The sequence below is a fragment of the Lipomyces chichibuensis genome (assembly GCF_038497645.1).
Source record: "Lipomyces chichibuensis strain CBS 12929 unplaced genomic scaffold V1513scaffold_6, whole genome shotgun sequence".
Lineage (NCBI taxonomy): Eukaryota > Fungi > Ascomycota > Lipomycetes > Lipomycetales > Lipomycetaceae > Lipomyces > Lipomyces chichibuensis.
The window spans coordinates 230,706-245,427 of record NW_027117458.1 but is presented as its reverse complement, the minus strand read 5'-3'; the positions used below and the strand labels follow the sequence as shown (position 1 = coordinate 245,427).

At 46.4% G+C, this 14,722-nt stretch overlaps 4 protein-coding genes across 4 annotated transcripts; 3 read left to right on the top strand and 1 right to left on the bottom strand.

Annotated features, from left to right (window-relative positions):
• Window positions 1–3,614: 3,614 nt before the first annotated feature.
• Window positions 3,615–4,589, top strand: V1513DRAFT_430102 (homeobox KN domain-containing protein; the record flags this gene model as incomplete). Its single annotated transcript, XM_066896339.1, has 1 exon — window positions 3,615–4,589. The coding sequence occupies one exon, from the start codon at window positions 3,615–3,617 to the stop codon at window positions 4,587–4,589; it is 975 nt and encodes a 324-aa protein (XP_066755042.1).
• A 1,017-nt stretch (window positions 4,590–5,606) lies between these two features.
• V1513DRAFT_272207 (uncharacterized protein) lies at window positions 5,607–8,229 on the top strand. The gene is made up of 3 exons (XM_066894553.1): window positions 5,607–6,082; window positions 6,140–6,313; window positions 6,365–8,229. The coding sequence occupies exons 1-3, from the start codon at window positions 5,761–5,763 to the stop codon at window positions 8,146–8,148; spliced, it is 2,280 nt and encodes a 759-aa protein (XP_066755041.1). The 5' UTR covers window positions 5,607–5,760; the 3' UTR covers window positions 8,149–8,229.
• Window positions 8,230–8,858: 629 nt separating this feature from the next.
• V1513DRAFT_272286 (uncharacterized protein) lies at window positions 8,859–10,838 on the top strand. The gene is made up of 5 exons (XM_066894554.1): window positions 8,859–8,930; window positions 9,127–9,623; window positions 9,677–9,746; window positions 9,794–9,909; window positions 9,961–10,838. Exons 2-5 carry the CDS (start codon window positions 9,270–9,272, stop codon window positions 10,480–10,482), a joined length of 1,062 nt encoding a protein of 353 aa, XP_066755040.1. The 5' UTR covers window positions 8,859–8,930; window positions 9,127–9,269; the 3' UTR covers window positions 10,483–10,838.
• V1513DRAFT_411156 (P-loop containing nucleoside triphosphate hydrolase protein) lies at window positions 10,790–14,620 on the bottom strand. The gene is made up of 8 exons (XM_066895725.1): window positions 14,394–14,620; window positions 14,156–14,332; window positions 12,861–14,100; window positions 12,650–12,801; window positions 12,129–12,603; window positions 11,758–12,073; window positions 11,212–11,698; window positions 10,790–11,157 (listed from the first exon to the last, which is right to left on the bottom strand). Exons 1-8 carry the CDS (start codon window positions 14,490–14,492, stop codon window positions 10,897–10,899), a joined length of 3,207 nt encoding a protein of 1,068 aa, XP_066755039.1. The 5' UTR covers window positions 14,493–14,620; the 3' UTR covers window positions 10,790–10,896.
• Between the last annotated feature and the right edge of the window lie 102 nt (window positions 14,621–14,722).

The window sequence follows — 14,722 nt, the reverse complement described above, 5'->3', positions numbered from 1 at the left end:
TATTCTCTAGCATACTACTGTTTCGTCCTTTAAGCTCAATATCTTTATCTGTATCTTCAAGGTTGCCGAAATGACAATCCCTGCGCAGTCGTTGGATATTGCACTTCAGCAGCGCTTGCGCGATTCTTATCTTACAGCCCATATCTACTACAGAGACATAGACGTAAAGCTCAAAACCATAGCCCCGGGTTGGGCGTAACGCAAATAAATTCAAAGTCCTACTTCTATTCCTTCGCAAGCTTGGTGCGGTATCCTTGCTCTCTTCACTCGACACGACATCATATCGGAATTACAGTAATATAAATTGATCTGCGATGATGCAGAATGTGGACGACGCTAATGCACGCACAAAGAACGCCGGTTGCTGGATTAGGAAGCGCGAAGTAAACTCGATTTGGCTAGTGCAGACTCAGGGCACACCAGATCCAGGCACCAGGGGGTCTCGTCGGTCAGGCACCAGGCACGCTTGAATTTGTGCAGGCTGTTGTCATATTTACTCTTATGTCGAGAACGATGCGGTACATTCTGATTGACGGGCTTGACGGGCAGAGCTCGTCTGTTTTGCTGCTTTGCTTGTGTTTGATTGTGGATTTGTCATGAGCTCGCGCCGAGGCAACTTTGTGTGAAGCAGAGTTGGTCAACACAAAGCCCCTCTCAATTAAATAAATGGCAAGCGCTTCTCATATAATTCCTCCGCTGTCGTCAAATCAACACGGCGACTCATCAAATGTTTGTAATGGAGCCTTTTACTTGCATATCTCACTCGGCATACCACCCACAGCCTGTTCTCGAGCCATCACCCATATCCCCATGATGCGTTCCTAATGCGCGTCTTTCTTAATTCCGGAACTGCGTCGTTGCGTATTCACTTGTGCTTCTCTCCAGGAAAGCTTGGACTACAGCATATGAGTTAGATGGGTCGATTGCGAGGCGCTTTAAATGTTGACGAATCGCAAGACGAACGCTGTGATTAGAGTTTGACACCACTGACGTAAACACCACAACCCCTGCGTTTACCTGTCAAGTCGGCAATGACGTCATATCTGGTCTGTATACACCGGACAGCGAAGCGGGTAGTTACCATGATGGGGTTGACCTTGGCTGAATTTTGGCAAGTGTTGACGTCGATGAAGTTCGCTAATCTTTGCTGAAGGGTTGACTGAGGAAGGGGGCGCGATGGCCGTGGATGTGTGTGAGACTGCCCGTAGAGAACCTTTGCTGCCGATAACACCAGCGTTGACAAATCTTTAGCAGATACAAGAAGATTTGAAGCCAGGGATAAATTGGAATGTCACAATGCCATCTTTTTGCAAGAACAGGTGTAATTTGCGAGTGCGTGACAATGCGCAGGTGACGTGACGCGAAGTTTGTAATTGCAAATGTCCACACGAATGAAATAATGGTTCGCATTTGATCATGTTATAGGCATTCCATAAATTATGACTGTTCATTTCGGTCTACGCAAGTACGTTGTTTGGCTACTAGAAAATATGATAATTCTTTAGGGTGATCGGATATGGTGTCCATTCGTTGCAATTGCCGGATTGCTCGGCAGAGCTCATACGCCATCATTCCAGCACCGTCCACTCAGCATCACTGGCCATAAATTTAAATAGAAAAATTCCTTTGATATATCTTCCACATGGAGAACCCATACGTCGTCAAAAATTGGCGCAGTGGTGGCTCTGCATCGGAAATTTTGATTTCAATGTTGACTTTTGTGTTGGATTTCGCGCCAATTTTACCGTGCAACACTTTGAGAGTCTCGGCGGCACTGTGACTTCGAAGGTAAAAAAGTGGCACAATTGATATCGATAATGCTGATATAGGACTGCGTATAAAAATTTTTTAATATATTTTCCATTCGTTGGAGTGGGCGGGTTTGGGCGGGAGTTGAGCGATATCAGTTACATGCCATGAATGGTAAGTTAGTCGAACGATTTCGTGTGAATTAGAGTTTTCAACGCCCCCCCAGCCCTCATAAATAATTGGCAATGCCGCTTCTCATAACTATAGAAGTCATGCAGAGCTCATTTATGCTGTATTATTTCTGAACTTAACAGTTGCTATCTAGTACACGCTCACCACGAGCATTTCTAGAGTCACCTAGAGAATGACATGTGTCAACTATGACGTCTAAGTAAGATATTTTGCTCGTTTAAGTCGTCTGTCTCTCGTCAATTTATGGGATATGTGACAGACCGACGGATATGACGTGCTTGTTTTACGTTGGAAAACCGAGACAAATGGAATTAATTGTGATTGAGACTGCATGAACTGGGATATGCAAGCTACAACGTTGCTCCCAGACAGTTCGGAGGTGGTGGCTGTTTGGTTGGTGTACACCGTGTTTATGAAAAGTCTATGCGGTGCACCATCGCTGTGTGGTATAAGCCGGGGGAGGAGATCGAAATTGGTTTTGACAAAGTAACATCTGCGCTGAAGAGTCGATACTATAACCAATAGAAATTCAAAATACGAATGATGATGCAATCGATACTACACACTAGTCATCATTATTACCGCTTAGCCACGTCAGGCAGATCGGGAGGCTAGAAGGAGTATGGGCGGGAATGGCGGCATAGATAAACTATGACGTAATTAGTGACCGAGGCAGGGCTGCAGTCACATCGGACGAGCCGCTACTCCTCGACGCGCGTGGTCGAATCTGGCAACCAGATACCCAAGCAAGCACGATCCAGGAACAATCCCCATCGTTCGTATATATATACCAGTGCCGCGTGGGGGAACCGAACCAGATGGTTCCCACTCTTTGCATAGTTCCTATATAGCACTATTGTTATAATATGCCATACTGGATGCTGAGTGTGGTCGATACTGCCAGTACAAACGTCATACTGTCAGTGTCAACTGTCACGGGGACAAGGTAGGAACACAGTCATTAAGTGCCCGGACATTTTTGTGGCACATCGCCTAATCTCATTGATCAATGGGTTCGGGTTCGGGTTCGGGTTACCCGTTAGTAATGCGGTCCCTTTAGAGACTAGCCAGATACGATCAAGACTAGGCCGGGTAAAATGTTGTTGTATTCGTCCGGTACCTGACGCGTGCAGGCACAAATGCGATAATAACATGGTACTGATAGGGTACGGGGCTGATGGGACTGGCTCAACGCGCCGTTGTGTGTTTAAATATCCAGCGTACCGTGTATAATTACTCGTACTTATACGTTTACCCACATAACATCCGTACCTGCTTTTCTAATAATTTGGTGCGGTCGCCAAGTATGCGTCGACGCTCCCGCTCTCTCTCTCGCTCTCCCAACCGCCGGTTTTTAGGCCTCAGCACGTCCAAACCAAACCTGGCACACATATTATAATATCGTCCAGCGCCGCCTTGATTTTATCTGTTCCAGTTTTGTCTTCATACCATCGCGGTCATTATATCAGATCCAGATTCCTGTAAGTCTCTCTTATTCATAACCCACTTTTTAACATCTACATCTCTTGTGGAGCCCAAATCATTTTCATTTGTTTTTGTATTATATAAATTAATTGACAACTCACTAACTTCTGTATTAAAGTAATCGTTCACGCCACTTGTGATCCACGACAACTGAATAAACTGCAATTAGCCAACGCACTCTGTACATAATGTCTACCACCACTATCTCGCCTGCAACACAGCTCCCCTCGCTGCAGGAAGTCCTGCCAGAGTTCCTCTCCGCGCGTTCCTCTGAGTCTCCGTCCCATATGCCCGCGGCTTCGCGACCAGCATACCCACATGAATACGAAGTCGCCGCGGCTGGTAACGCGTCGCCTTTGGTTTACGCTGAAAGTGCAGGTTCAGACGGTCTATATCGAGGCGCGTCGTTATCACCACAAGAGAGTCTATACAGCTACTCTCTCACAAGCGGATCGATCCCGCAAAAGTCATTTTCAGTGTCGTCCGCGTCGTCAATATCATCAGCGGGATCGTCCATGTCGTCGGCTTCCTCTGTATCATCAGGCATGTCGCCGATCGAATATCAACCGCGTTCATCGATATTCTACTCTGGCTCTGGCCCTGGAGTAGAAGAGTATCAACAGTATCATAGTCGATTCAATGACATGTATGGTCCCAAGCGGAACTCTGTCAATAACTACTCGCCGCCTCCGTCTGCCGGTGGATATTACACTGCGGCTACTAGCTACGCTCCCGACGCTGCATATCTCCAGGCGGCCGCGTTCGGTCCTACATCCACATCTGACTTAATACACCGACAGCATCAGCAGCATTTGTCTGTCCATACCGTCTCTGGTCGACACAACACACACCACCACCACCAGTCATCCACTCATGTGCAGAAGAAGCGACGGGGGAATTTGCCGAAACACGTCACTGATATTTTACGCAACTGGCTTAACGCACACGTGCAGCATCCCTATCCAACCGAGGAAGAGAAGACCATGTTCATGCAGCAAACTGGTCTCACCATGAATCAAATCAGCAACTGGTTCATCAACGCGCGGCGACGACGGTTACCGACGCTTAACAAAGAAGCGGCAGCCGCTGCCGCGGCGACGGCAGCTATAGCCCACCGGTCACTGTCAGCAAGCGATAGATCTGCTATTCCTTCTACAATATAATCAGGTTTATATTATGTAGCAGATACTCAAGAGTCTTGAATGATCATTCCAAACGGTGCACACTAATATTAACAGTATCTTCGAGTACATTTTCGTTGTACAGTATTCTTCGGTTGACATCATGGGATCTATTTTACACAGGAGTGTGGTTTTTGTCGTTGGGTTGCTACTTTCGGTATGATGGATTAAATAAAAATAGCACTCAAAATATCCGATATCGGAAGCTGCTAGGTTATAAACGGGACTTTTTTTTATTTATTATTGGGCAATATATGTATGCATGTACTCTATGGCGGGTCTTTCTTTCTTTGTTATTACAGTTTAAATTTCTACTACTCTTGGGATTCGTTTGTACAAAGGAAGGTTTCGGGTTTGCTCGGGATTTGGGTTTTTTTTTTTTTGAGTAGTGGGTGGGTGTGAGCTCCAATGTGGTTTTCGATGGAGCTTGTAAATAATATACCACATTTGAAACAGTAAAACACACAATATTTGTTATTTGTTCATTTTCCGCTTGCCTGAAATTCCACAATCTTAAGAGAAAACATACGTAATTTGTCGTTCGCCATGTCTACCTTCTATGACCCTAACCCCGCTTTTTGTGCTATTGCTTGCTACATTTACGGCATAAAGTTCCATTTATTGTTTTTGGCACAGGTCTGCGCGGCGTCGGCTGACTGGGTAAACTGTCTGCGAGAGCCCCATTGCGAGGTGGGTGAGCTGTTTACAAACCGACATATGCAATTATTTTCCACTTAACCGAATTACAAGATAATCGGGGTGAGTATCCGAGTCTCTTGATTTCAACGTTTAAAAAGATTTCTTTTTTTATTTAGAGCTGTGATTATGAGGGATGTATGGGGCTAATGATTCTCGCGATGTTTAGAATCGGTGTTGTGGATCAGTGATATTTTGATCGTGCGTGGACGGCAGAATCAGCTGCAACGAAGAAGCTGTGGTATTTGTAATTCGGAAACGATAAAGCGCGCTACCGCATGTGCGTTTAACGGGCACTTTGCTATACCGGTAGACGCGGATTTGAAAAATACATCGACGATTCAGTTCGACCACCTCTCCGGATATTAGGCGTTTGATTCCAGTCTGCGGTACGACTTTTGATGTAGCCATCGCTGCACATCATTCAGCACTTTCGCACGAGCACACCAATAAAAATATGACAATCTCACCTTTCCTAACCGCGCAATTTCGCAAAACAATATGGCACGCTCTCGACAACGCACTTGACGACACTGCTCTCTTTGCTGCAGAAAGACTTGTAGCTGAAGACCCGTCCGATCTCGACAATGTGCATTTGCTCGCTTTATGCAACTACCGTGCGCAGAGATATAAAGTCGCAATGCACGTTACTGAGGAGAAGCGGCATATTGGGTGTGCGTATGTTTATGCGCTGTGTTGTTTGAAGTTGGGCAAATATAGACTCGGATACCGCGTTTTGGAACGGTGTCGGGCGCTATTTCCCAAGACGTGTAATATATGTACGCAGCTTCCGTTCTGTATTTTTAGTGTTGAGGATGTGCTAATTGGTGGCATAGATAGTCATAGCGATACCGACCGCCAGGCGCTCCCGGATTTGGCCTCGGTCGAGTGCTTGTTGGGACATTTGTACAGGCTATTCGGGGATACTAAAGAAGCGGCCGATAACTACACTGCGGCGTTGAGCGCGAATCCTTTTTTGTGGGAAGCATTCGATGGTTTGTGTAAACTTGGTGCGCATACTCTCGACGAAGATAAATAAGGCTTAAACTAATTCTGTGTAGGCGTTAATATCAAGGTGAATAATATCTTCTTGGTTACGCCGGCAATGAAAGAAGCGCGTGCAACTTGGCTGGATAACGCGGACGATCTCACAGGCATTGAGAATTCTCAGAATCAAGACCCGTTTATTGACACTGGCGCGCCAACTGGAAATTTCGTCGTGCCAGGAGGCATCTCCGTTGCGCAAGATATACCCGTTACAGATTCTGGAGTACAGCCATTCAAGTTTCGCGCGGATAATTCAATTTTTTCGACACGATTTCATGGTGTAGGTGGCGAGCAGACACCTACGGCCGGGGGAAATGATCATGACGTGTCGATGCTAGGAACCACAGTTACGCCTGCCGCGAATACGCCGGCGGAGTTTGCGCGACCGGCGCGGTCGAGGTCGAGGTTACATGCTCCGGATGCGCCTAGACGGCTTGGATCGTCGCGAACGACCTCGGCTGCTACTGCAGGTGCGGCGGACTTGAGACGCCAGGGCACGGAAGCACCGACGCGACGCAGTTCACGGTTAGTAAGTAGTAGCAATTACACGCCAACTACGGCTGCACCTGCACAAACGCCGGTGTCACGATTATCAGGCTTGGCCCGTGCTACGAATGCCGGGCCAAACGCACCGTTAGCATCGCCGTCAGCAATACGAGGAAGATTACGGTCTGGGCTACTTAAAGCCACCAAATCTGGTAGCGCAGGCGACGACAATAACAACAATAGCAATGGTAATGGCATGAAATTAGCGCAAGAGGAGGCGCATCCTATTAAGATTGCCCCGGACGATAACGAGAGGGTGACAGCGGAAATGTGCATGCTATCGCTTTATCAGACGCTCGCGACAGCTTCCTTTGCCTTGTCAAAATATGAATGCAAGAGTGCACTGCAGGCGTTAATGTCAATCTCGGAGCAGCAGAAGGAGTCCCCGTGGGTGCTGAGTAAACTCGGACGTGCGTATTTTGAAATAGTCAGGTATAAAGAGTCTGAAGTGACATTTAAACGGTTGCGGGCGGTCGATCCGATGCGGTTGGATGATATGGAAGTTTATTCAACATTACTGTGGCATTTAAGACGGGACGTCGAGCTGAGTTTCCTGGCGCACGAGCTAGCTGACATTGACCGGAACTCACCCCAAACGTGGATCGCGATTGGGAATTCGTTCAGTTTGCAAAAGGAACACGATCAGGCGCTGAAATGTTTCCGGCGAGCGGCATATCTCGATCCGACATTTGCGTACGCGTATACGCTACAGGGCCACGAACACGTTGCGAATGAGGAATACGAATCGGCGCAGAACGCGTTTAGACATGCGATGCGAGCTGAGTGGAGGCACTATAACGCTTGGTACGGTATCGGCATGGTGTTTCTCAAAACGGGGAAGTTCGACCTTGCCGAACAGCATTTCAGGCAAGCGGCGATGATAAACCCTGGCAATGCAGTGCTGATTTGTTGTATTGGTATGGTGCTCGAGAAATTGTACCGGTTCGACGATGCGCTTGAGCAGTATGATATCGCATGCGGATTACAATCCACAAGTGCATTACCGCGATTCAAGAAAGCCCGATTACTGATGAGCATGCGGCGTTATCAGGCTTGTCTTGAAGAGCTACAGATCGTGCAGAACTTGGCGCCGGATGAATCGAGCGTGCATTATTTGCTCGGAAGATTGTATAAAGTTCAAGGCGACAAGCAGAATGCGATAAAGTACTTCACTGCGGCGTTGAATTTGGATCCAAAGGCCAGCCATGTCATTAAAGAAGCTATTGAAGGTTTAGAGACTGATGATAAGTGATGGTTAGTTGATGGGAAGCCCAGATGTCTAAATAACGGATATGTGTATATTGAGATTGTACGATTACATGCAGCGCTTTGCTTTGGAATAGCTAAATCGGTTGCAAAAGTTTATACTAAGTATTGAAAGAGACGTTGTTAGTACGTACGATAGGGCGAGATATGTTGTTGCGGACGGAGCGGGTTTGGCATTTTTGTCTCTTGTTTTGCATTGAGGTGCTTGTGGGCTTAATAAATAGAATTCTTTTTCAATACGATACTATCGTCGTCCGCAAAAATTATACGGAGCGATTGATACAACGAGTCGCAAAAGGAACGATAAATGAGCCTAACCCACAGGGGCTTGACTTGCACATGCGTGGCCACGGGGCCCTACACTGGCTGACGACATCTTGCGAAGTTCGTCCCAACCCCAACACTGCCCGTGATGAGCCTGCAACTCATTCGGACCGGGTTATCCGATCTAAATCTGTTGACCCAATGTGTGAGCAGTAGAAAAAGTGACAGGTCAGTCTCGTAGTTGGTAGGAAGATCGACAGAGAGTAGCACATATGTCGGACAAAAGATTGTTGATGGAGACGTAAGGCGGGTGTGAATAAACGCTTGTTTACCTACAACCGATTGTCCTGACGAGACTTCCCAACATAAATCGCTCGTTCTGTTTTGGCAACCGCACGGGACTGAAATATCAATCCGGAGTGCCCCGAAACTTGGGAATTTTTATTAGGAATTTTTATTATTATTATTTGTGCTAGACCTTGGGAGAAGTGGAAGCATTGGTAAGTGCTTTTTTTGCTGGTGGAGTTCGTGCGATAAAACGGGTGGATTCGGGTGGTCCCTGACGAGTGTGGGGATAAGCCGATAAATAGGTCGCGAACTGATCTTATAGTCCCTCTTGTATTTCTTGTCCAGAATTTGGAGGAATTCAAGAAAGAATTTAGCATGTTTTCAAATACAACGGTACTGATTTGATTTCCAGAATTAAGGTCGAATTAGTCGGATCACAAGCCAACAAATCTCGACGTCACTATCTAAGCCTGCATCGTCTGCTTTGATATTCCAGAACCTCCACCGTGGCCCTACTACACTCCTTTCAACTCATTCCAATTCGGCAGCGTTGGCATGGCCGCCAGTGACGTCGTCCTTTCAGGTCTCGGTATCGTAATCGCATTCACGATGAGTTTGAACATCCTCGGTCTCATCTACAGGCCGCTACAATTTTATGGCAAGTTCCTGCTATGCTTTCTGAGCATGTGCACATGTGCCTCGTATGGTTTCTTTGCGTCAATTTTGTTGTCGCTGATTGGCAAGAAAGGGTTGAGTCAGTGGACGGCCGGAAGGGCTTTTAGTACGCTGACGTGCCCTCTTATTGGTCTCAAGATCGATATCAAGAACGAAGAGATTTTGAGAAAGACGAGACCAGCTATTCTTATCGCGAACCATCAGAGTGAATTAGATGTTCTTTTATTAGGCCGGGTATGATGCTAGCGGATATTTATTTTTAACATTCGATGCTGACCGGCGTTTAGATATTTCCAAAGTACTGCAGTGTGACTGCGAAGAGTAGTTTGAAATATGTCCCATTTTTGGGATGGTTCAGTATGTTCTTCGGACCCTTCGCCTTAGCCGTACTAACATGAAGATAGTGATGATCAGCGGTGCTGTTTTCATTGACCGCCAGAACAGAGGAAAGGCTATCAAGGCTCTTGATGGTGCCATTAATGCCATGAAGAAGAATAAGCAATCTGTCTTTATCTTTCCTGTCCGTTGTATTCTTTTCATTTCGACGTTGCCCATACTGACTTCGTTACAGGAAGGCACAAGGTCATATTTCACCGAACCAGACGTACTGAAGTTCAAGCGTGGAGCCTTCCATCTCGCTATACAGTCAGGCTTCCCAATTATCCCCGTCGTGATTTCAAACTACTCGCACGTGTTCAACATCCGCAAGCGCATTTTCCAAGCCGGAACAATCGACATCCAAGTCCTCGATCCTGTCACTACTGAAAGTCTTTCAAGCGAAGACCTCGACGACCTCGTCGAAACCACCCGCAAAAAGATGCTTAAGGTCCTCAAAGAGATCTCACCGAAAGCCGAAAAAGAGCCGACCGGCGATGCCGAAGCGGATGATACTACTCTGTTGTCACCATCTGGCGCAGCTAATGGATCTGACCTCGTCGGCACTATCGACGACGGTGACGCTGTCCTTGAACCACGAATAACACGGGACACCGACGCTTCAGAGATTTCGGCTGCGTTCTCCGAGTCTGCGACCGAAGGAACCGATTTGACGCCTGATGTCTCTAAAGTTATCGAGCTTGACACCCGAAACTAAAAAATCATTTTGATATTACGGAGAATTGCCGACAAATGGCGGGTTGACTTGGATTCGCTAAGGCGGATTCCAAATTATATTTACATCCTCATGCAGGCTATATGATCACTAGACTATATGCATTTTGACGAAGCAAAGTCTGGTAGACATGTACCGCCGAAAAAAAACCGATCTCGTGCCTGTATTATATACGTTTATTCTGCGTTGTTTTGCTAGATCTGTTTTGTGTATATTGTGTGCGTATTTGAGAGCATTTTATGTCGGACTTTGTTGCGATTGTGGGGTCATTGCTCTATTGTGCATAAGTATTGAATTTCGAGATTGTTGATAATTTTCCACCTTCTAATTTTTAATAACATTACATGCACATAAGCAATGCAACAATCTCTATATACAAGCCAAAAATACTATTTACTACATCAATGTTGCGCGGCCGCCGACGTCGGTACTCGCGGTTCCTGAGGGCATGTCGCCACTCCTACTAAATATGAATTCGTGATAGATCGCCGCAAGTCGTTCCCGTTCTTTTACAGAGATACTGGGTCTAGTGCTTGCGAGCGATTTGGCCATATGGTGAGGCTTAATAGCGACATTTTTGGTCACGTGTTGACCTATATTCGAATTTGCTGCTCCTGGAACCTGTGATGCAGAGCTTTTGTTGAGCAGTGAATCAAGCTATTGGCCATTAGTAAGAAATATCTTTGGAAGCAATTAGCCCCAACCACGTACTTTATATGACGCAAACATATCAAGTTTACCCTCATTCGTGCCGTCGACGTTCTTTTTGTCAAATTCCAGCAGCAATTGAAAATACTCCAAATTCAGACTCTTGTCGGACACTGTCGAGGTTTCACTGCTACTGTGCCTCTCGTCCACAATCTCGTGAATGGCCGCCAAATGCGCATTATACATCAACGCCTGTAAATCAGCCCCGGAAAAACCTTCGGTCTTATGAGCAATATCGTCCAATTCGATGTCTTCCGCTAGTTCCATTTTGCGTGACATCGCTTGTATGATGTCAAGCCTGTCCTCGACGGACGGCATGTCGCATAAAAGAGTTTTATCGATCCGCCCAGGACGCAAAAGCGCAGAGTCGATTAGGTCAGGACGACTTGTTGCCGCTAGAACGTAGACGCCGTCAAGACCTTCCGCGCCGTCCATCTGGGTTAGCATTTGGTTCACTACTCTGTCCGTAACTCCCGTGCTGTCGTGACCACTAGAATTCAATAATACATTAGCAATTGAGCTAGAAACACTACATACTTTTCGGCGTACCGTTTGGGTGCTATGGAGTCAAATTCGTCGAAAAAAAGGACGCACGGCTTCGCCGCCTGCGCCCGCTCAAACAAGTCGCGAACTGACTTCTCACTGGCACCAATGTATTTGTTTAAAATCTCTGGACCTTTGATGGATATGAAATTTAGTCCGCATTCATGCGCAACTGCTGATGCGAGAAAAGTCTTGCCACAGCCAGGGTATCCGTACAATAGTAACCCGGACCGAAGTCGAAGAGGACAGTTTGCGAATATGGGTGCGTATTTCGTTGGCCACTCGAGTGTTTCAAGAAGCACTTGCTTGGTTTCTTTGAGACCTGTATTGCATGTTAGTAATTTCTCGTATTTTTGGAATTGATATAACAGAACTACCTCCTATGTCTTTCCATGCAACTGTGGACTTTTGCAAATTAACTCCTCGCAAACTGGCGGGCACAAAATCTTTCAGTGCATGATCAAAGTCATGTTGTTGTAGCGCAATATCGACGGTCCCATCACCGTCTAATGTTCTGATCAAAGCTTCGTGTTTCACACGTTCAGAAAGCGTCATGATATCGCCTGGAAAGAAGCCCTCGGTATTATCGGCAACTTCCAAGACGTCTATCCTTGCCAAGTCAGAGATGCCCTGACGACGCAATGATTCAGCGATTATCTGCTTCCGAATAGATTTATCTGGCGCTTTCAGATGCAGCCCCTCATCAAAAATGTGGCTGGTGACAAGCAGGCTGTGTACAGCTTCCTTTGAACTGGCCGTCGCGAGTAACGAAGTGCTTCGAAAGTCGGTTGTAGCTTTTGCAGCTTGGATGAATACTTCGGCTAGCTGTCGTGTCCTGGTAGAGTCCATATGCTATACCTATTAGCCTTTATATTTTCGATGAGTTGGTATTGCCTACCTCCATTTCCGCCGGCATAAGCTTGTTAATGTCTTCAAAGATAACAACACTAGGTGAATACCATGACGCTTCGGCGAACCATTTTTGTATAGCATCCTTTACGACAGGTACGCGTTCCTCTGCGAAGTCTGAGCATGAGACGCGAAAGTTGTCTGCACAGGGTCAGAAAGTGAGCACATACGAAACAACAGTTCATGTGAAAATATCATACATATCAAGTCTTCACTCAGTTCATGCCTTATCCTTTCCAACATGGCACTTTTTCCAGATCCACTCGCGCCGGTAAGCAGAACACCAGAACCACGCCGGACGGCTTTTGAAATCATGCATAAGCTATCTGTCACTCCACATAAGTTCTGATTCTCTGCCAGTTCATCTTGTACTTCGATGTCAACATCAAAAACTACTTCATTCTTCAACTCGATTGTGATATTGGTATATGGCGGCAATATCCATCCGTCAGATTGTTCGAATTCAATCATGCCACCAAAATTGAGTATAGTGTTTGGAACATTTGGAAGCCTTAGATTGTTGCTTATAGGTGAACTCAGAACCCCCAGATATTCCAGTAGTTCTCGTAGTTCGTTATTGCTCACTCTATCTTCAGGGCAACCACCGATTCTAATCTGGTTGCGATCACTCTTAGCCGCATCGGCAAACGGAATGACAAATAATTTCCTAGTATATCGTGACAATGGCTTTGATGCTTGCTCAATCTTTACGATTGTAGAAATAGAACTGGGGACCCCAAGGGCCACACCGAGTCGCGGCGACAGCCCTACATATCCCACTGGTATCGCATCGGACAATACAACGTCCACCGCGACCTTGATAGCTGCTCGGTGTTGCTCATTTCCTGGCACTTCGCCATCTGGAGTCGGTGCTGGTGCGGGCTGTTTCAGCATTGAGGGCTTGACGACACTCACCATCGCGTGCTGCGAACTCTTAACGACTGAATACACAGCTTCTGAATCGACGTAAATCGACAATTTTGAATTAGCCCGAGAATTCTCGGACGCGAAACCTATATCGTCGTCAAAGTAGGAATGTGGTAACGTGACTGCCTTCAGCAATACATAGTTTGACGATGTATCTGATGTCTTTCTCACACTTCCTGCGAAATTCTTTTTCTTCGACGGAGTACCGTTCGCCGAAGCAACCGGCTTCTTCACTTTTGGAGCAACAATAACTTCCGCATTGGGTGCTATCTTCGCGAATTTAAACCCATCTTTCAAAGGCGGCTCAATTTTAGACAATACAAGCGTGGCGGTGGTCGCTGACGATAGATGGATCGTTAGCGGCTGATTAAACGATACTGCACGGATCTGTGCAAGCATATTCATCTCAAGAAATTGAGCGTGAAGCTCCACCGTGTCCCAGTCACTAGGAGTAGCTGGTTCCAAAAAGATTGTATTCGCTGCAGGTGGACTGACATGAAAGTTCAGCGATGCCTGTTAGATGATCAGCGTTTGCGTGTCCTATGAGTACACACCAAAACCTATATACCTTTGTACCCTCGGAAATGTTAAGGCTCTTAGCGAACAACGGATCAATCTCCACAAAATTTGAACCCGATTTGAAATCATGCTTCGTGGACGAAAATCCAGTCCAACCCGCATACCCCTTTGAACTACTACCATCCCTGCTAGTTGCTGTGATCTCAACAATTACATTTTGTGCCGGCTAACATTATCCATAATTAGCACTTCGATTCCAACAATATGCCCAGATGAGCGAGACATACCACGTACGAATTTCCTAATAGCCGCGTTACAGACGGCGGAAGGTTAACAAGCGATGAGCGCAGTGGTGCAAACGACACGATAGCAGTGTGTGAAGACATTGCAACGAACTTCTATACCATCAAATAGTACTGATTTCGTGCGACTTGCTCAGCATCATATATTGGTGTGGATGACACTTCGACTTACAGACTGATGTCGTTTCGAATGTCCGAGCCATCGCGATGCCTTCGGCTGTCGGCTCATTGCGGGGCGCGGGGCTACATATACCTTTTGGGCCGAGAACCTGGAGAAGGACTCACCAAATCCATATTGTCATAATGTCATCTAT